At 38.5% G+C, this 21894-nt stretch overlaps 1 protein-coding gene across 1 annotated transcript in view; it reads right to left on the bottom strand.

The window, feature by feature from the left end:
• Positions 1-755: 755 nt before the first annotated feature.
• SUZ12 (SUZ12 polycomb repressive complex 2 subunit) overlaps positions 756-21894 on the bottom strand; it is a 35610-nt gene continuing 14471 nt past the window's right edge. Inside the window, exons 7-16 of the mRNA XM_063352559.1 lie at positions 19387-19618; positions 18486-18588; positions 13674-13779; positions 11801-11978; positions 7208-7299; positions 6621-6764; positions 5818-5975; positions 5147-5345; positions 4534-4613; positions 756-4215 (exon numbers count right to left, since the gene is read on the bottom strand). Of these exons, the coding sequence (XP_063208629.1) occupies positions 3876-4215; positions 4534-4613; positions 5147-5345; positions 5818-5975; positions 6621-6764; positions 7208-7299; positions 11801-11978; positions 13674-13779; positions 18486-18588; positions 19387-19618 (1632 nt within the window). The 3' untranslated portion in view covers positions 756-3875. The remainder of the gene's footprint in view (positions 4216-4533; positions 4614-5146; positions 5346-5817; positions 5976-6620; positions 6765-7207; positions 7300-11800; positions 11979-13673; positions 13780-18485; positions 18589-19386; positions 19619-21894) is intronic.

Raw genomic sequence — 21894 nt, 5'->3', positions numbered from 1 at the left:
ATTATTATTATTTTCATCTTCTGTCCCTCAGAAGTCCCAAATTTTTTTTCAGGTTTCTCACTTGTTCACTTATTTCCTCGTGAAGTTCAGATCTTAACTGGTGTCTCTTGCAAAAACAGTAATTTTCCTTCTTTCTGAAAATTAGTTACAGCATCTGGAAAGTACTTTCCTCAGTTTTCCATCACAATTAATTTGTCTCAGTTTTACTGTTCCCAGCTCCTTACAGTTGCCTGAAGGGGTGCAACTCTTACACGTAGTAGTAGTGGCCAAAAACTACTGAGCAAGCAGCAGAGGTATTTAATCCCCTTAAAATGAAGTCTCTGTGAACTGAGAGAGTTTTACTTTACTCCCTTAGTTCTGCTTTACCTGCAGCCTGTTCTATTTCCTTGATCTCTTTTAAAGGGAAAATAATTTGTGAAACCAGTAAATAAGGTTGCTGATGGGGTGGCTTTCGCTCATAAAGACCCTTATTCCTGATAAGAAGCCGAGTGTTGCCCCTGAGGAGCCCATCTTCAGGCTCAAATCAAGCAAGGTAACAGCAGACAGGAGAGGCACGGAAGGCACTTACCTACTTGATGCAAAGCTCTTGTCTCTCAGGTGTGAGCCCATGAAGTATCAGGTTTATAACCAGGATCTGGTCCAACAGGAAGATCGTCATTCGAGCACTGGTTGATGATGGCACCAAACTGTTCTGTGAATTAAGAAATGCTTAACTTGGAACAGTATTGTCAAAACTGTCCTGACAGAGTGGCTCTTGCATTCTCCAAGGTAAAATCAAATTGGCTTGGTGGGAGGGTGTGTGTGTGTGTTGGTGATTAGAGAAGTTATCAGAACAATTCAAATTATTTGCAACTGCTTCACTGCAGGCAGCGAATCTTTACCCCACCCAAAAGCTCAAGGACTACATCCATGACACAGTCAAAGCAACGTACAATTAAGGTTAACAACTTAAATGCATCTAACAATTTTGAATATAGTATTTAATGCACTGAATTAAATATTCAAGTCATGTTAGGTTGCAACTTGGGGTTCACCAAATACAAAACATCATAAAAATCTGCCATGACCATAGTAAAGGCTACATTAGAAGAACCTCGCCAATTTTAAGAGACAAAAGCACACTGAACAACTGCAGCCTGAGGTCAAGTTTACAGAATTTAGCTGTCATAGCCTGTATTTCAGTATCCGAATTATTTTTAACATGGAAAAAGGTTTTCAGTGTCTGCTATTCAATAGTCACTATTCGGCCAAGCAGTTCCTTACTCGTTCTGTAGAACCTGCAGTATCCATCCTCTACAGTCCCAGAGAGGCATTATTTTTAACTGATACCAATTTAGTCTTTGCTCCAAATAAACTAAGTACTTCGTAAAATCTGTTTGAAACATTAACCACTTGCATGTAAACAAACTCACAAGTCTTACGTTTATAACTGACACATCACAAGTGGTATGTTTCATTTTCAGTTATATAAATTACAGTTCTAAAGAGTCATACACAACTTACAGATATAGCTCAGGTATTCAGTTCTGCCCCCAAGCATGGAGAATCAAAGGTGTTGTAAGCCAGCTAAAAACCTGGTAATTTATGGAGAAACCTTAAATATAACAAAGAGACTGGAGAGAAACTCAGCTGCCTTTGTAACAATCTGGCAGAGGAAGAGCACGTATCCAAATTTTAAAAGGCATGCAGAAGAAAAGAGTTCATACAAGGTACTGCTTGTGGCCTTTCTGCATGCACACAAAATGACCGGACAACCATCATGGCAGATTTTATATTACTGAACTTTATGTACAAAAGCGGATTTCAAATAAAACATTTAATGTAAAAACAACGGTTCATTTAAACAACTGAACTTGTTTTGCTTTTTGTTTTTGTTTGGGGTTCGGTTTTGTTTTTACATCTACTGTACCATTCAGATTCTTTTTAACCAGCTTACATGATATCTTCAAAAGCTATCAAAGGTACATATAGAAAAGGCATCTTTATAAATAGAAAACAAAGGGCTTTTTTCAGCTTTTATTATAAATTGACATGACATACAAAGTTTACTGGACAGAAGTAATTTCATTACTATTTTTGGGGGGAATCACCAACTTTTTGTGCAAACAATGCTAGCCTTCTTTTAAGCATTAAGAGCATAACTGCTTAAGAAATGACGTAAGCAATAATTCTAGAACTACATCTCCCCTAAAATAATCTATTTTTTTACATATGTGCACAGCTTTAGCAAATTAAAGCCAGAGAGAAATGCTTGATGTACTATCCAGAGGCATAATTAGAGTTTGCTAAAACTCAGAGAGCTGGCAAATTCAAGAAGGTTGTAATGAAAGCTGCAGTTTCCCTCTTTCCTATTTTGTACACAAAATCAGTGACTAAGAACTTAATACTGGATGACAAATCACATCCACACCATTAGTTAAATAGTCTCACAGTTAAACACATCTTAAGGACCATCAAAATCAGTATTTACATTTTATAAATTTCTGAAGACACCATTAGAAAGCTTATATACCCCTTAAACAAATAGGGAACTGCATCTCATGGTGATGGAATGAAATAAAAAATTAAAAATACCTGTATTTACAGCAGCATTGTTCCTTTATAAATAAAGAATATGAAAAATGCAATATTTTAAGGATAATAAAAAATTGAGGTGATGTCACTCAACCACAGTGCTTGCTGGAATAAACCCTTCGGTGCTGATACTGTACCAGTAGTGAAACCACTTTCCATTGGAAAAAATCTGTAAACGTATGCATAAAATGTGTTAACAGCAGTGCAAAACTGCTCAAATATAGTTTAGTCAGCATCTTAGTATCTGTATTGAATACAATACATCACAGAATACTTGCATAAGAAGTGCAACACATTTTCTGGTCCAATTTTACAGTGCATTTTTCCCTCAAGAGTGGCATCTCGAAAGCCAAAGCTAAACCTATGGCCTGGACTTGCAGTCTGTGCTCAGGCAGAACAGCAGGCATCAACTTCAGAAGTTAATCGACGCAATGCCTACATACTGATGATCGACTCTCGGCTTTAGCATGGCATGCTAACGATGCGGAACCCCAATAAAAAGGGTTGGCATCGAATAGTTTGTGTAGCTGTGTAAATGTGTAATAAAAATATAAAGGAGCTAATGTTCAAGTTTAAAATGGTACACTGGGTGATCAATACATCAGAATTATCCACGAAAACCCAAACTGCTGGTATCCTCAAAAAGCCAAGGTGGTACTTCACTGTGTCTGTAACGTGAAAAGCCAAGATCTTTCCAAACAGGCACAAGACAAAGGAAGTGCTAAGTTTACTGACTTTGATACTTTGAGTGTAAAAAAATTAATTTGTAATTTATGATCAATTGATAAATGATTTCAAATACAAGGATCAAGGTTAAACTTTAAATAGTGAGACGTTATTTTCACAAAAGCTAACTGGAGAATTTCTAAATAAGAAAAGCAGAAACTGTATCCCAATCCCCTTTCCCCAATGTTTCACAACTTCATGGTAGGAAAAACAGCCAGATACAGATGCAAAAACCTTAATATAAAAACGGTTTTACATATACTTAAATTATGTAAATTCCATAAAGTTCTTAAAACACTAATTACTAAAGTTACAAAAAGATTTTCATATTGCTCTTCATGCTCAAACTCTTAGAATATTGTCATTACATCACCAAAACCAATATACATGTAGTACTTGCATAATTAACTGAATAGAAACCCTGTTAAAACAATATCCTTGTTGAAATCATTTATTTCCATCCAGCAGTGCCTGTTTGGAATCTCTGTATTTTTGTGTGTAATTCTTTATAGAGCTCATGCACCCTAGAATGTCACTTCAATGCTTGTCCGTTGAATGGCGTTTGACTTTTGACTTCAGAGCTTTTGTTTCTTGCTCTGTTTTGTGACACCTGAGATGCTATCCATTTCTGAAATTCTCGTATTATTTTCACTATATCCATTTGTTGTCCCGCTTTGTTCCTCAGAAGATTCCTCATCCGTTGGGGAGGCCGATTCTCCTTTTTCTAACTTCTGCTGCATCTCTCGGAGCCTGGCAACAGCTTTGTCTATTGACATTATGCTGATGAGGTTAAAGTCATGCATGCTGACCAGATGTAGCATAAAGTTTCGACACAAGTTCTTCTTAATTATTTTTTGTCCGTAATTTTCAACAAACAGCATACAGGCATGATTCATTTGATTGTCAGCAATAAACCTGTCAAATTAGAAAGCCATCATTATGCAAGTAGAACATTTTCAAAAACAAAAAGATACCCCTACAACATGGTTTATCAACCTAAATAACTGCGTAGACCACCTATTACAGAACGTCAACATCAGCAATGCTTTTTATTTTCAAAGCCTTAGGCTACTAAGCACAAAAACATTTTTTAAAAACTTAAACAGTCAAAAGCTTGTTACCAAATTATCCTTTAACTGAGCTAACTGAATTTGAAGTGCTTAGTGAATTGCAATGACAACCAAATCTATACCATAATTGATTTGTATCAAACCTAAGTTTATAGTAACGTACCCGTGCTTCATAACATGAAGATTCCACAATTTCATCACTTCTTTCTCTCCTTCGTTAACATCAGAAAATTCTTCAATTTGCTGGAGAGATAAAGGATTGGGAGAAAGGACAGGAGAAGAAACATCAGAACTGCACGTCTGCTGACAAGTAGTGACAGCACATCCGAAGTTCAACCTATGCCACCCACACATCACAGAAATAACTACTGCTGAAAATTCAGGCACTGCAGTCAACAAGGTCAGAAAAAAGTTGTATCATGTGGAGACTTGCGATGATAAATTACTTCCACATTATATACACACACACCACTGTGTACTCCTGTAACACCAGCATCTCCTCTTTGAAAGAGAAAACCAGCCACAAACAATGGAAACTTGTTAGGACGCACGTGGACTGAGCTAGCTTTGCAACTAAAGACATACTTGAAAATACAAACGTTGATTCCGCGAATTTCTGTCAGTAGCATCTCACCATCACAAAATTTTCTACTTCCTCTTAAAGTAAATGCATCATTTTCACAATATATGTCCTGTTTGTTCCCTACAACAACTGCAGACTGCCTTTTAAAAACCACAATCCATTTAAAATAATTTTGTATACATGGAATAATTACAGTAATGGTTTTCTCCCGTAGCCATTCAGGGTCCTTTTCATCCTCACTGTCTACTTCCATTTCTTGTGGACGGAGAGGTAAACACGTGTCACTGTGGAAATACAGCCGATTGTGCCCGCTGCTGTATGTTCGCTGCTGTTCTACTTCTCCATCTTCAGATTCAAGAAATTCTGACATGCTGGCTTTCGTACGTTTTGGCCTAGCAGAAGGGAGGAAAAAAAAAGTTACTGTTCTCAACCACCAAAATATGCAAATACTATAATTAATACAAGTTATTCTTTTAAGCTCTAGCGTGCAAAAAGCGGGGGGGGCGGGGTCAGGGAGGAGGAAATAGTCAGCAGTGAAATAAACCAAATAAACCCCATCAAAACCCCAACACTCTGCTCCAACCCATGCTCCACCTTTTGGGGAAAAAAAGTTTTAGGATAAGGCATTTAGAAGTTACATCATTACGAACAGATGCTTCAACTGAAAAGATGTAGAAAAATCACAGATGAAGTTATCACCCTCCAATAACACTTTGTTTAGTCATAAACCAGTGTACTTTAATGACAGTGAAATTTAACACTGTTTATGTGCACCTACAGATTTACAAACCCCTAGGTTTCACAAATCCAGTCTCTATGCTGTATTACACAAATACAGATAGACCTAGATTTCCATCTCCCTACCTGCAAACGAGGATGTGTGTGATAGGAGTTCTTTTGACCGGCCCATTGCGACTGAAGGCAAATCCAGGTTGGCGATGGATGTCCTGGGGATTTCCTGCATAGGAGCCATCGTAGCACTCATTGATAGACACGTCTATCCTAGCACCTTTTGGATGATACTGAAACAGGTAACAGCAAACATAGTTAGCAAACAGTAATGACAATACAGCAGGAGGTCTAAACAAGTAACCTTTTCAATCCTGAATACCTTAAATATCACCCTATGAATAACCTGACCTAGCTCTAGTTTACTTCTACAACACCCAAATAATTTTTAACCTCTAGAAACAGATTATACTAAAGCTTCCTTGCTCTGTAACATTTTACTGTTTTACATAAAACCACTCAGAATAGAACTAATTATAAAATTAAGGAAAATATCAGCAAAAAATTATTAACAAAAACCCTTAGAAATTAGAACATTTCTAAGTTTCCTAAATCTTCAAGAGACTTCTACAAAGTGTAGATTATTGCTTTCTACATCACATAAAAATAATATATTAATACAAAAGCAGCAGCAATAGTCAGAATTCATCCTCCAGCAATTAGCATTATTTAAAATGTGTCTTACAAAAAAAAAACCTAAATGAGACCCACACATTTTTTTCCTCATGTAACACACAAACATTCACAGAACACTCACAGTAAGCTGCACGTAACCTGTAGATACAGTCCTACAACTAGCAATGGAGTCACTGCATGTGTAATATCTGTCACAGACTGGACTGTGTTTCATAGTGCTAAAATACAAAAAGATTACTTACAACATAATTAAAGATAAATCTGCTGTGGCACAGTTTAAGATGTTTGAGTAAACTATACAGTTTCCGACAGTTGAGTGTGCACCATGGGCAATGCAAGTCATCTCGGGCTTCGGTTTGCTGTCTCGTGTTGTTGTTATACAGGAACTGATGCAAACAAAGCAACTGGTAGCGTTAGCATCAAATGCATTTCATTCATTAATGTCCCAAACCAAAACTGACCATCATTTCAGGAAACCTCTACAGTAACATTAAGTTCTTGGGAACACTACAGCAGCTCAGCCTTCTGAAACACTGGTATTTCAAGAACTTTTTCCCCATCAGGAGACCACCTGTCCCCCTCCAGATGTCTAACAAGAGATGTCCTTTGTATTTTGGAACATCAGACATGCCCCCAGGAAGATCAGTTTTCTAAAATACTTCCTGTAAAAAGAAATATGTGGAATGGCTCCAATATGTGAATCTGAGACCCTTTAAGGCATCCTCTAAAAAGGCAAATGGAAATTTCCACCCAACTCAAAAGTGAACATTTTAATTCAATACAATATTTACAGTCTCTTTTTCCCCCTCTAACACTTATTTTTTAATACCTGGTAAAATATTCGCAGCTTTTGTCGAGGTTCATTTAAAACATCCCTCTCTTTTCTTGTTTGAAGGTCTGTCGGCAAGGATTCTTTCACAGCTGAAAAAAAAACCACGTATAGATATACATTTCTTTGGTGAAGAGGAAAAAAAGACATTGTTTCTTAGGCAAGTATGGAAGTACTGAGAAGGGCACACTGCTGCTGAAGGAAACAGGCTGCTCTAGTGTACTTTGCCATAAGTAGCTCCCATCAGCAACAAGGAAGTTTCGACGCTCAGCCTCCTTCACAGATCTGCAGGCAAATCCACCATTTTTAAATACCAGACGTATCTCCAGTTTTCGAGAACCATTCAGAGAACTTAAAAACAGTCAGGTAAAAAGCAACATTTTTCTTACTCCATTTAAGAAAACAGAGAATTCTTTAGATATAGCTAAAAGCAGGTGTGGCTGGAAATAAAAAAGAAACACTGCTTTCAGCTGGCTGCATTGCAAACACATTGCTTAAATTCAATTTCAGAAGTTTCCCAAGTCACACACCAGACAACAGTGTGAAATGCAAGTAACACACAAAATATTTAACTGAAACTTTCACCCTTATCCCTCAAACACTCACTGTTTGTGTGTGTGATGGCACTGCTCAGTTGCCTCTGAGTCTCTTCCATATATTTTAATCTCAGTCAGATTATTTGATTCCATATGATTAACAGGAAACCCCACATACCGAAGCAGGTTTTAAATCTACCCTCAGGACAATCCAAATAATGACACCTACTTGGTTTTGAATCATGAAAAAGATGGCAAAACAATCTTTTTCTTTTACTATCAGAACCTCTAACTGGTAGGAGTTTCCTACTGTTTTCACTCTCCTCCTTTCTTGGTATCTGGAGATCGAAAAAAGCACAACCATCACAAAGACCCTATGATGCTGCACATTGCGCTATGATATATTGCTGTATTAAGAGTCTGCTGTACTGTTTTGGAAGGTGGCTCTTGCTGTAACTTTACCAGTTTACTGTAACACTTAGCTTGTCTGATGCAAGAAAAGGGGGTTCTATCAGTACATCAGCAATGCAGCCCTGCCACCTCCCTACACCTCTATATTTATTATGTAGTAAACTAGTACACACCTCCTAGAGTTAGTCAACATACCGTCATTTCTTTTGCAAGTCTGAGCACAAAACCTGCCTAACAAATTACAATATAGGTCTCCAAGAAACTCTAAAGTGCAAGGAAGCCTGGTATGAGGAAGTAAAGAGAAAGCAGAACAACTTTTACAGCATAAGTTCAAGTACTTCTCCGCTTCTGTTGCCTTCCTTCTATTGGAAATTACTTCATGTTTGTGTACATTAAGTGTCAGCCATTCATCCAGATTTAAGAAACCAAAGTGACTACAAATCCCCAGCTCAGGTGAAATATTCACTTGAGAGAACAGGAATTGGTTTTATTTAAATATTACTGTACTCTTTTCAAAGACGTCTGTAGCTTGGATGAGGATGTTAGGGATCATTTTAGACAGTGGCTTCTGCACAGGTACGGGTGAAATTCTATTTGCTCTCTTTTTTTTTTTTTTAAAAGACATTTTGTAAAGGTGTAAAACTACTGAAAAGAATTGCTGCTCTTAGTCTCACCAGAGATGAGCTATTGTTGACCCATCAAGTTTCTCAACATCTACAACGGCACAAAACACACAACGGCACAAAACACACAACGGCACAAAACACACAACGGCACAAAACACACAACGGCACAAAACACACAACGGCACAAAACACACAACGGCACAAAACACACAACGGCACAAAACACGAATTTGGAAAAGCAGCATTTTTTTCCATAATAATTATTCCCTTGCTATCACTACTGCAGCTCCAAAACATACTTCTATATCCAACACAAAACCAAACTGAAATAGCATTTTGCAGAAATTCTCCAATGCGCTACCATAGACGAACCCCAAAACTCCAAGCACAGCAACTCTTTACAAACCGTGCCTGGCTACACTCCCCAGAGCTTAAGTCTGGAGACAGAACCACTACACGCCAATTACTTCTATAACAGGGACCTAGAAATTTCCTTAATCCCAGAGTCCCAATCCAGTTACAAGCTTGGAAACACTGATCACTCTGAAGTGAACTGGGTGCCGGGTGCGAGTCTAGGTACGTTCACAGGTGTCTGAACAACAGGAGCAGCCTGTTGCCTTCCGAAAAACTGAAGTTTTCCAGCTGTCCTTGAGCCTTACCTGCCAACACAGTATCCCAAGCCAACGTTACTAACAACTCTGAGGGACACAAAAGAAATACAGTCCCCAGGCCAGCCCCCACTGCCACTTAGGGATCAAAGGGGAGTTTCAGATTAAATATGAACCTGAGACAGGAAACTGGTATTAAAAAAAGGGGTTGAGGGGGAGGATAATGGTCATTCAAAGGTGTCTTTTCTATCTAGCATCAAACAAGTATTTTAGTAGTAGCTTTTTTGAGCTAAGCTCTCAGACAGCAAGGAAGAAACAGGGTTTTATAAACATATGAACAAAATTACAGTTAAGCGACTGAACTAAATTACTCACAAATTTGTATTAAAAAAATATAAAAACTACATTAAGCTTAATTTCCTGAGATAATTATAATGAAATATCCTGCTACCTGCCGTACAGCTACATCACTTTGTGAAGTGTTCAGTTAACCGGAGTGCAGCATACAATCAGTTACACCCACCCTAGCAGCTATCCCAGTGTTTTGCAAGAAAATCTAAACGACTCTTGAAGGAGAGAAAAAAATCGTTGGGTTATTTTTTATATCTAAAAGCCTAATTTAATATTACAATCTTTTGCAAAACATCTCCCAGCAAGTATGTGTCTGTTAATGTTTTTACATCATGTATGAATTAAAAAAAGTGTGTTATCACACACTCCTTGAAAATTATTAAGGGTCAAACTTTGTAAGTTCATTGAAATTGTCAAAGAAAAACCCAGTACTGATACTAATTAGCTAACCTTATGCAAAGGGAAATAATATTACACAAAGACTTTCCAGAAAGAAACTCATCTGGAACACATACCTGTTTTTTAACATATACCTACAGAAATATCAAAGGACATTTTACAAAGTTTTTCTAAAATATTGCTTAAAATCGCCTATGTAAACTTAAATATAATTTTATATTCAGTAGCTTCACAAAACAAGCAGCAGCAGAATAAGCAGTTTCTAGACATTTCAATAGCTCTTTAACTAATGTGTTTAAATATATAATGGGGGATATATAAGGTAACAAAACCTATAATTTTAGGTTTGCATTGAGTATTAGCAGACTGCATTAATATTTTTGACATTATGTCATCTCCCAAGTAGCAGATCAGATTATAATAGTAATTACATTAAATTTTCAATGACACTGTAGCCTCCGCAGAAGTATCACTACTATATTAAGTACAAACCAAGCAAAGTAGTAAAATGAAAATAGTTGTACAGTATTTAAAAATGTTTCCATAAAGCAAGGTTAAGCAATATTAAGTAGTCTATCCACTACTGCTTTTAATGGGCTATATATTTAAAAGTGATGATAAAACAGTTCAAAGGCTGATTACGAAGTCTGACAATATGTAAACTCTTCTGGAAAGAATGTACAGGAACTAACTTGTAGAAGAAAACCAAACCAGTTACATTTCAGATCACCGAAAAATTCTGACCTTAAAAAGCATTTAGTTTGAAATTACAATGCTTTAAACATTAATTAATGACTGGGGAGAAACTAGTTCAATGATACATACAGATTAATTTACATATAACTAATACAGAATTACCTCACGCTGTAGTAATAGTTTGCAGACTTGCTACGTGTTTCTCTTACCTACACAGAATTCTTTTTAGACAGTATTAACTGTAAGCCTGCATTCTATCCAGACACCCTCAGACTGCCCAAAATGAATAAAAGCAGAGAAAAACCTTTAGTCCCAAACCGAAATCTTTGTTAACTTGTGTGAATATGAAGAAAATGCAGCTAAGTAATAAAAATATTTATTTATTGTGCTTCCATCATGGGATCATGCCTAGACATCGAACTATTTATCAAGGAAATTAGTGTCCATTCATAAGCGTTCTGAAAGAACCCGTGTTACCTTTACACCAATGTGCAACGTAACATACAATATTTTAGACAGTTTGTAACATTTCATAGCAGCAGCTATGTTTTCTAAGAGCTCTGATATAATTTGATAGACAAATTTTATAACTATTTTCACTACAAAGCATAAAAAAGGAACTATAAATCTAAATACCAACAGAACAGTAATTAAAATGAGTCGAGCAAACCAGACAATCCTAAAAGTCCTATTCACAGATTTTCCCCCCAATTTATTTCGCATCAGGACGTATGAGCATGGTCTATAAATCACTTCAGTGTTGTCATGACCTCAAAGACCCCATTATTTTTAGTTTTTAAAATTACCTTAAAAACTGTACAAAATGTGGGATACAACAAAGCCCATTCATTTTTGCTTTTTCATGTTTAAGATTACCTGAAGCAGTTGCACCAGCGAGTCAGGAACCCTGAGGTACATATGTGCTAAGCAGATGATTATTCAGCAGCGAAGCCAAAGTTTGCTTACCTATAGTCTGAGTAGGTTTAACAGAATTGGGCTTGTTTTCTTGAGGGAGGCTTTCAGAATTCCGTGTTGCAAGAGGCTTAGCTATAGGAGCTGTGGACTTATCATTTGTGTCTCCTGTCCAACGAAGAGTAAACTGAAGTGTAGGTCCCTGAGAAAATGTTTCAAATGGAGGCAATCTCTGGGGGAAATAAAAAAAATATAACAGCAGAATTAGTGTTTTCCCATATAGAAAAACAATTATGAGAAAATATTCCCAGAATAGGGATAGATGTAATTTTTTTAATCACCCGAAGTCCTTGTATTTTCAACATAAGCATATGCATTTAAATATACTAAAAAAAAAAAAAGCTGGAAGAGATTACTATGCAGTTTCTGGCACCTTACTGAGCAACCACTTCACGCACACACTGTGGCACACAAATTGATCTTTGTGAAACATTAAACAGTAAACAGCATGGTCCCTGACTAGAGAGAGAACAGCACCTACCCAGGAGCCTGCTGCCACTGTACTTCTTTTTCTATTCATATCTACTCCTAATTCTGCAGTCCAGTATTATATATTAATACACAAGCTTTAAAACCCATCGCATTGTCTGCTGTAGAAAGGCTATTGTAATATTCTCCTGTGGATACGTTCTCATATTCCACTCACTTTTCAAGTTAATAGTAATAAAGTAATAGAAGAGACCTGAGTCAAGTCCAAACTCTTACAATCAAGTATCATACCCTAAATTTATCATAACATTACAGAATTCCATCTTAAAAGCTCTTTATTAAATTTAAGCATTGTTGTTTTACAGAAATGCTACTGCAAAATGGAAAACCAATGACAATGTGCTTATCAGATCTGGACAATAAACATCCTGGCCGTGACTATTTTTTCTTCTCTTTGGGGTAGCACCTCCAGCGTGGAAAACCTCTCTCATGTTCTCCCAACAACAGAAATCAACCATATCTCTGTCTCAGTTTAACAAAGTTACAGCAATTTTTTATCTATCTATCTATCTATCTATCTATCTATCTATCTATCTATATATCTTTTTAATTACATTTACACATGGAGGATGTCCTATAATCTTCCTAAAAGAAGTTTCTAGCTTTTTCAATTTTAATTTCTTGAACACAGGTTAACAGAATCAGAAGCAGTGTTCCAGGTAGAGGCTGAACAGGGTAACAGAGCTTATAACTGTATTTTTACTATATACTTTGGATCATCTCAGCTTTTTTCATAATTATATAATCATGTTGATACACAACTACTTTGCAACCATCTAGAATTTTCATATTGTTCTCCTTAGTCACTTAGGACTGATACTGATGGAGGAGCACCTGACTCTGTAAGTGCATTCACTGTATCACCCAGTGTTGATTCACCTCAGCCAACAGTTTCTCTCTGCACAACACTTTCTCCTACCCTGACGCACCCTCTTCCTTTCATCACTAAATTCACCAGCATTCTCTTAAGGTATGTAAGATCACACCTATGAAAGCTCGGGATTCCTCTTCCTTTCCCCAAAACATTCTACTTCTGCAGTTTGTTCCTTCTGATTTGTCCAACTTGAATTTATTACAATAAAAAACATTTAATTTGCCTGATTTTCTAAGACAGAAATTTAGAAGTCATGGAAAGAGACAGCGGCCGTACCTACAGTAGATAGCATCTGCCTGTATTAACGATCTAGTGCAGCCAAAGCTTTCCTAAACCAACAGCTAAATTAATGTCCATACATCCTGAAAGAGAAGTACCATTTCCTGTTCAATTTAATCAATTTTCAGAGGAACAGCCAACTGACTGCACTTCGAAATGTGTTCCACCTTTATGCACAGCATTTTAAGTGAAGACAGGTCTTTCAGCCACTAAAACAATCCATACCTTCCCATCAAGTATTGTTTCCCATGTTGCTCTTTTCTTGCTAATGGGACACTCTTCCATTTCCTGCATGGCCACTTCGTATTCTCCATCCAGAAGTTGCAAGCGCCTGTCAAGACAAAGTACGTATTATGAGTAAAGCAGCTCATTTTTATTGTTTGCCTATTAAAATGTAGAATATATTTCACAGTAACTAAGTTTCCATGAAACTAAAGGCAGATTTTCAGGCAGATTTATTTGGCAACCAAGTGTGAAACTCAAGCAAACATCATCCATAACGAAAATGCTGCCTAATGCCAAACATTAATGTAAAAGCCTCCATCCAAGTAATTCCAAGAGATGTAGGAAAGCTACTGTTAATACAAAATGAATACCATGATAGAAATCTTCCTGTGAAGAAAAAAACCCCCGAACTGAATGACATCACCTCCAAGTCATCTCTTATTTATTCCTTCTTTATTAGTAATTATTCTGTTCTGGAAAACCAACATGACCTTTAATAAGGCCTTCAAAACTAAAGAATCCTGTCTTCATATGACAGCCATGTCAGATGTAACCTTAAGAGGACTGCAACATAGTAAATTTGAAGTATGACATTCTCAAAAAGCAAACAAAAATGCTTTACATAGACTAGAATGGGTAATTTGGACACGTTAACCAACATGCCACATTTTCACTTTCCTCCTTATCTCACCCTGTTTCCTCCTATATAGCAGTCTGTTCAGGGAGGCTTGAGAAATTCTGATTTCTACTGAAATAGTTTTATTTTGTTGCCACTTGCTGAACAGCACAGGAGAAGCAAAAAAGAAAAAGCCTTGAACCAAAGGTATAGCCTCAGGAAAATGTCCCATGGATACATGCCCATGTTTTAAAGATATCAGTGCAAATCAATTTACAATACCAGCTCACTTTCCCAAGATTTTGTATTTTTCCTTTTGAGACATTACGTTCCGAAGCAATGGCACTGAATTTCTGACAATAGATCATAAACTACAGAAGCATCATTCAAAATAAACGAGTTGTTGCCAAGCAGGTAAATTCCATGTGAATGTAGGCAAACGGTCACACAGTTTGAACTTGGGAATTATGTCTTGCAGAAAAAGGCTGTTCCTGTTTCTAGACCCTTCAATATTCTACAGTCAGATATCGGAACACGTAAACTACAGCCTATCTTTTTCTGTTACATGTAAACTATATTACAGCAGAAGTATCCCAGCAGAATAGTTATAGATACACCAAATAAGCTATCAGAGACCTTTCGTTCTATTTCTTGACAGCATGTTGCTAACCACTAACTCCATCATGTACTCTATTTAGAAGAGTAACAGCTTCAAAAGGTAAAAAACCCCACATATATAGATAGAGAAGACAATGGCCTTAAGGCAATACTTTTCCTAGATCGGCATGATATGCATAATCCTTGTCCAGGGCTGGAGTCTGGGTAAAATAACTTATTTCTCAATTTCTCCATCAAACAGAAGACTCTAACTTCAAGAGGTTAACAAAAATGAATAGCTTATACTTTACAAAAATCCACAAATAATCAATCAAGGTAATAACTTATATTTTCAACATGGCTTTCCACATAAGTATAATTTAAAGATTTAAAAAAGAAAAACCCAAACAATTTTTATGTGATTTACTGCAAATCAGACAGCGTCACTTATACAGCAGCAAGGCTGAAAGTGTCCTAGCTTAGGTATCATCACTACGAAACCCCCAAATAGTTCATATCATGTTTAGCATATTAAAGTTCTCCAGAGGATTAAATAACAGAAAAGAACAAAATATTGTCAAGACTGCTAAGAAGATACAGATTAAAGACATTTCTTAAAAAACCCTACTCAAAATATAAGACTTCTAAAATCGCATTTGGATAAACAACCATTTTGTCAGAATGACTTGGAGCTACGTTTTACGCAGCTTTTTCTTGAAGCTGCATTTATATTTTTACTAATGAAGAAGTTATCTAGAGACCTTCACCTGGGGTCCACATTTCCCATGGATAGAACTCTTATTTTCATATACAGTATTTTGGATGTTGCTGGTATTATCATCATAGAATCTTCATGGTTGGGAAGGACCTTTGAGATCATCGAGTCAAACCATACACACACAAAAAAAACCCCTACAATCTCTGTCACTAGAGCATGCCCTGAAGTGCCACATCTAGACATCTCTTAAATACCTCTAGGGATGGTGACTCAACCCCCTCCCTGGGCAGGCTGTTCCAGTGCCTGACCACTCTTTCAGTAAGGTAGTTCTTCCTAATATCTAACCTAAACCTCCCCTGCCGCAGCTTCAGCCCATTTCCTCTGGTCCTGTCATTATTCACCTGGGAGAAGAGGCCAACACCCACCTCTCTCCAACCCCCTTTCAGGTAGTTGTAGAGGACAGTGAGGTCTCCCCTCAGCCTCCTCTTCTCCAAGCTAAACATGCCCAGCTCCCTCAGCCTCTCCTCATATGACCTGGTCTCCAGACCCCTCACCAGCCTGGTAGCTCTCCTCTGGATACGCTCCAGCACCTCAATGTCCCTCTTGTACAGAAGGGCCCAGAACTGAACACAGTACTCGAGGTGAGGCCTCACCAGTGCTGAGTACAGAGGCACGATCCCTTCCCTGCTCCTGCTGGCCACACTATTCCTGATACAAGCCAGAATGCTGCTGGCCTTCTCGGCCACCTGGGCACACTGCTGGCTCATGTTAAGCTGGCCGTCCACCAGCCCCCCCAGGTCCTTTTCTGCCGGGCAGCTTTCCAGCCACTCTTCCCCAAGCCTGTAGCGTTGCTTGGGGTCGTTGTGACCGAAATGCAGGACCCAGCACTTGGCCTTATTAAACCTCATACAGTTGGCCTTGGCCCATCAATCCAGCCTGTCCAGGTCCCTCTGTAGAGCCTTCCTACCCTCCAGCAGATCAACACTCCCACCTAGTTTGGTGTCATCTGCAAACTTACTGAGGGTGCACTCAATCCCCTCATCCAGATCATCAATAAAGATATTAAACAGAACTGGCCCCAAAACTGAGTCCTGAGGGACACCACTGGTGACTGGCTGCCAAGAGGATTTCACCCCATTAATCACAACTCTCTGGGCACGGCCATCCAGCCAAATTTTTACCCAGTGAAAAGTACACTTGTCTATGCCATGATTTGCCAGGAGAACGCTGCAGGGGACGGTGTCAAAGGCCTTAACAAAGTCCAGACAGACAACATACACAGCCTTCCCCGCATCCAGAAGGCAGGTCACATGGTCATAGAAAGAGATCAGGTTGGTTAAGCAGGACCTCCCTTTCCTAAACTCATGCTGGCTGGCCCTGATCCCTTGGCTGCCCTGCCCTTGCCATGAGAGCTCACTCAAGATGATCCTCTCCATGATCTTTCCTGGTACCAAGGTCAGGCTGACAGGCCTGTAGTTCCCCGGATTCTCCTTCCGACCCCTCTTGTAGATGGGCGTCACATTGGCCACCATCCAGTCATCTGGTACCTCCCCTGTTGACCAAGATTGTTGATAAATGATGGAGAGAGGCTTGGTGAGCTCTCCCGCCAGCCCCTGAGTACTCTTGGGTGAATCCCATCCGGCCCCATAGACTTATGTGCGTCTAGGTGCAGAAACAGATCATTGACTACTTCCTCCTGGATTATGGGTGGGTTGTTCCGCTCTCCATCCTTATCTTCCAGCTCAGGAGGCTGAACACCCTGGGGATAGCTGGTCTGACTATTGAAGACGGAGGCAAAGAAGGCATTAAGGATCTCAGCCTTCTCCTTGTCCTTGGTTGCAACTTCCCCCCCACGTCCAGTAAGGCATGGAGATTCTCCTTGGCTTTCTCTTTGTTGATGTATTTATAAAAACTTTTTTGTTGTCCTTTACGTTAGTGGCCAAGTTGAGCTCCAGATGGGCTTTTGCCTTCCTAATTTTCTCTCTGTATAAACGAGATCTGTGTACTCCTCCTGAGTTGCCTGTCCCTTCTTCCAAAGGTGGTAAACCCTCCTTTTATTCCTAAGTCACATCAGAAGTTCCTTATTCATCCAGACTGGCCATGTTCCCCGCCCTTTAAACTTGCAACACTGCAAGGACAATATCTGCAGGACATCATCTGCAGGATAAACAACTGCAATGTCCACTTACCAGTAACTGGAATGCTACTTATCTTCTGAACTATCTGGATTGCTCAAAGCTATAGCTACATGTAAGTTCACCCCACTCCACCTTCTTTAAAATGCATTAAGTAGTGTCAAGATAACAAATGTTAAAATATTTCACCACACTTAAACTACATGACAGAGTAAGCCTATTACAATTTTAACTACTTGTTTGATTTCACTGTAGTAATGGAGAACTACTGTCGTCTTCAGGCAGCAGCAGAATAGGATCTGTGACTGCATCAGCAAGAGTCTGGGCATGGAGAAAATTATGCCACCAAATAGAATGTATGCAGTAAGCATATTTCAGAGACTTTTTGTTTGTTTAATTTACTTTTCAATTACGCTGTCAGTGATCTTTAACAGAACCACAGAAATTACATCTGTCAGAAAACTGACAAGGAACAGAAACTGATGCATATTAACAGGACAATACCCAAGTTCATAAAGGGAATAATTTACAATTGTCACAGAACAGGACTCAGTATAAGATGTGCATTATGAAACCTGTAGATTTTTTAAAAAAAAAAAAAAAAAAGACAAGCAGCCTAAGCTCTTATTGAACTACCAACTAAAAATGTAGCCAAAGACAGCCAACACTGAAAATAAAGAATATACTTAAGCTTAAACAAATTCCTAACAATTAACAGAAATAATATTTATTTTGGACAGTATTACCTGTTTTTATCAAATACAGTCATTTGTGCTACAAATGTCTTTTCCCCATCTTCACGATTTGAAGAGTTTCTTTTTCTTCTAGCTGGAAGTTCCTCATTGACATCTGTACGTAAGAAATACAGCATTCAGTTATTATAGAAGCACAAACTGAAAAGACCAAATGGCTTTGTGTAATTGTAAAATACAACTGGCTGTTGATTATGTCAGATGTGTCATACAATAGAAAAGAACACAGTATTTAATGAACAGCTTGATGGCAACGGAAAGAGTACTTTGCTTAACAGTAATCATACTTTAGATATGTTCACATATATTTATAGTTTAGTCGTATTACTCTGTCAGCATAAAGAATTTGGGATTTGAGCTTCCTCCTCTCGTAGCTATAAAATAGTGAGAAAAAGTTTTTCACTCTACATGCACTCTTCAAAGCTGCAACATCTGTGATGTAACACAACACGTCTTGATAAGATTAAGAAAATAGCTTTTAAAATTCTGTTATTAAGGTATTTTCTTTATTGGCTAGTCACTTAGTTTTGGTGAGAGACGGTGATAGCACCTACAGCTGAGTCAGCAGTGACCAGTGTTGCAGGAGGTTTAATGATAGTCACAGCGACCACAGGGCTCTCCTACATTATTCACCCCCCAACAGTGTTGCCTCACCTTTACCATCACACATTAGTAAAAAATGATGTTAAACTTACACAGAAATAGAAGTACAGTTTCTAGCTACCAACTGTATTTTAGCCCTATCTCGAAAAAGGCTGAAAACAAATGAAAGCCAGTTCAGTCACTCATCTATTACTGGCCCTTCTCAGAGTACGACCTACGCTGCAGATCAAGACAACTGTATACGTGCCTACAAGATAAATTTTGTAAAAGCATATTTAAAGACTGAAGTTACCAATGTTTTCATTGGTTTCGCCATTGATCAGTCCATTAAACTCTCTTCTTCCCGGGCGAGTTACTCTGAATAACAATGAGTAAGACTTCACCATATGGCTGTTGCTTGGTTCAAACTCATTGCTGGAAACTGCAAGCGATGGGAAGTTGCCCGGTTTTATTTGGCTGAGGTCTGGGTTTAAAGGCACCTGCTTTTTACCTGTAGGAACCTGTCTTATCGGACAACTGACATCCTGCAGGAAAACAAGAAAGCCTAGGTTTAGGTTTTTAGAAAACAAACTAAAGACATTAAGTGTTAAAACTTGTATCATTTATGAATTGTACTTGTCCTGCCATCTTTTTGAAAATAAGCCTTCTAATAGACATAAATAAAAACAATCTGGAATAACGATCCCAGGTTTTAAATGTAAAACAGATATTTGAAACTGTAAATAAAACTGGCATTTTATAACCATTCCTGGCAGCATCCATCTTTCTCCAAGTGATTAAATTAACACTAACATGAAGCATCCAGAAAACTGTAGAACAGTCATTAATACTAATTTAATTCTGTTTACCTAAAGGAATTACATGGTTTGGTTACATATATATTTGAAGGGCTTCCTACCTTCTCCTGAGAGTGTACCCTCAGCAAGTTTGCTGATGACACAAAGCTGCGGGGGGGTGGCTGACACAGCAGAAGGCTGTGTCACCATACAGGAAGACCGGGACAGGCTGGAGAGCTGGGCAGAGAGAAATTCAACAAGGGCAAGTGTAGGGTGCTGCACCTGGGGAGGAATAACCCCATGCACTGGTACAGGTTGGGAGCTGACCTACTGGAGAGCAGAAAGAGACCTGGGAGTCCTGGTGGACAACAGGATGACCATGAGTCAGCAATGTGCCCTTGTGGCCCAGAAGGCCAGTGGCATCCTGGGGTGCATCAAGAAGAGGGTGGCCAGCAGGTCGAGGGAGGTCATCCTCCCCCTCTACTCTGCATTGATGAGGCCGCATCTGGAGTACTGTGTCCAGCTCTGGGCTCCCTGGTTCCAGAAGGACAGGGAACTGCTGGAGAGGGTGCAGCAAAGGGCTGCAAAGATGATCAGGGGACTAGAACATCTCTGTTATAAAGGAAGGCTGAGGGACTTTGGTCTCTTCAATCTGGAAAAAAAGACGACTGAGCGGGGATCTTATCAATGCTTATAAATACTGAAAGGGTGGGTGTCAGGAGGATGGGGCCAGTCTTTTTTCAGTGGTGCCCAGTGACAGGACAAGAGGTAACGGGCACAAACTTGAACATAGGAAGTTCCATCTAAACATGAGGAAGAACAACTTTACTTTGAGGGTGGCAGAGCCCTGGCACAGGCTGCCCAGAGAGGTCGTGGAGTCTCTGGAGACATTCAAAACCCGCCTGGACGCATTCCTGCGCAACCTGCTCTAAGTGAACCTGCTCTGGCAGGGGGTTGGACTTGATGATCTCCAGAGGTCCCTTCCAACCCCTACCATTCTGTGATTCTGTGACTCCAATATTACAAGGTGCACTTTGTGCTATCTGGGAGATAAAGAACCACTTACCTAGGATTAATTACATTCATTATCTCTCAAACAGATCACTGAGCACTGTGTAGTAGTGGAAAAACAAGGCAAGACGGCCTAAGCATGAAACTTGCAGCAAAACATTTCCAATAACCATCAGCACCTCCTGCTTTTACCATATTTATCCATGCTACAGCAAGTAAAAAATTGACTAGAAACAATATTAACTCTTACGAACATGTCAAAATAGCTTAACATTCTTAGGGAATATATACAAAGTTCTGACTGCAAATCTTTCCCTTTTTGGTTAAAAATTACTGCATGTATTACTAAGCTTCCCATATTCCCAGAGCTGTGAAAATAATTTGCTAACTGCTGTGAAACAAACATAGCTAAACCAGCAAGCAAATTCAAAGACACTTTGGGGAAAAAAAAAAAAGATGAAAATTGTAATTGTTTATGATTCATAGTAGCCAAAATCTGCAATAATAGAGATGATCAATGTAAAAAACACAGACACAGAAAAAGCAAGGAAAGAGACAAGACTTGGCAGATGACTGGAGAATTCAAAACAATTACAACTTGTTCCTTTTTATTTCTAAACTCTAAAAGGCAGAGACTATTTTATGACTTTGTGATCGCCTGATTTACTTAAGCCTCTGAACATCACAACAGAATTAACAGTTTAATGATGCGATACAAAAAAATTGAAGTAAAAACAGAGGTGGCCAAAATTCACAATGAGTGAATTTCACAATAACTTACAAGCAAGCTAAATTCAATGAACAAAGCAGAATGTTTTTTTAAAACTTCCAGTTATTTCTCGCAAAGCAAAGCGAAATCCATATATCTATACATACTTGCTTCTGAATAATCCCTTACCCAGTTAACAGAAAACAGCTTGAACAGATTAGTTCTTAAATTTAAAGACTAAATTAATCTCAAAAGAAGCATCATTTCATCATTTCAACATTACCCTGTTGCACGGCAATGATAA

This window comes from Chroicocephalus ridibundus, chromosome 14 (genome assembly GCF_963924245.1).
Source record: "Chroicocephalus ridibundus chromosome 14, bChrRid1.1, whole genome shotgun sequence".
Taxonomy (NCBI): Eukaryota; Metazoa; Chordata; class Aves; order Charadriiformes; family Laridae; genus Chroicocephalus; species Chroicocephalus ridibundus.
The sequence above is the reverse complement of the archived record's forward strand: the minus strand, read 5'-3'. Positions and strand labels throughout refer to the sequence as shown.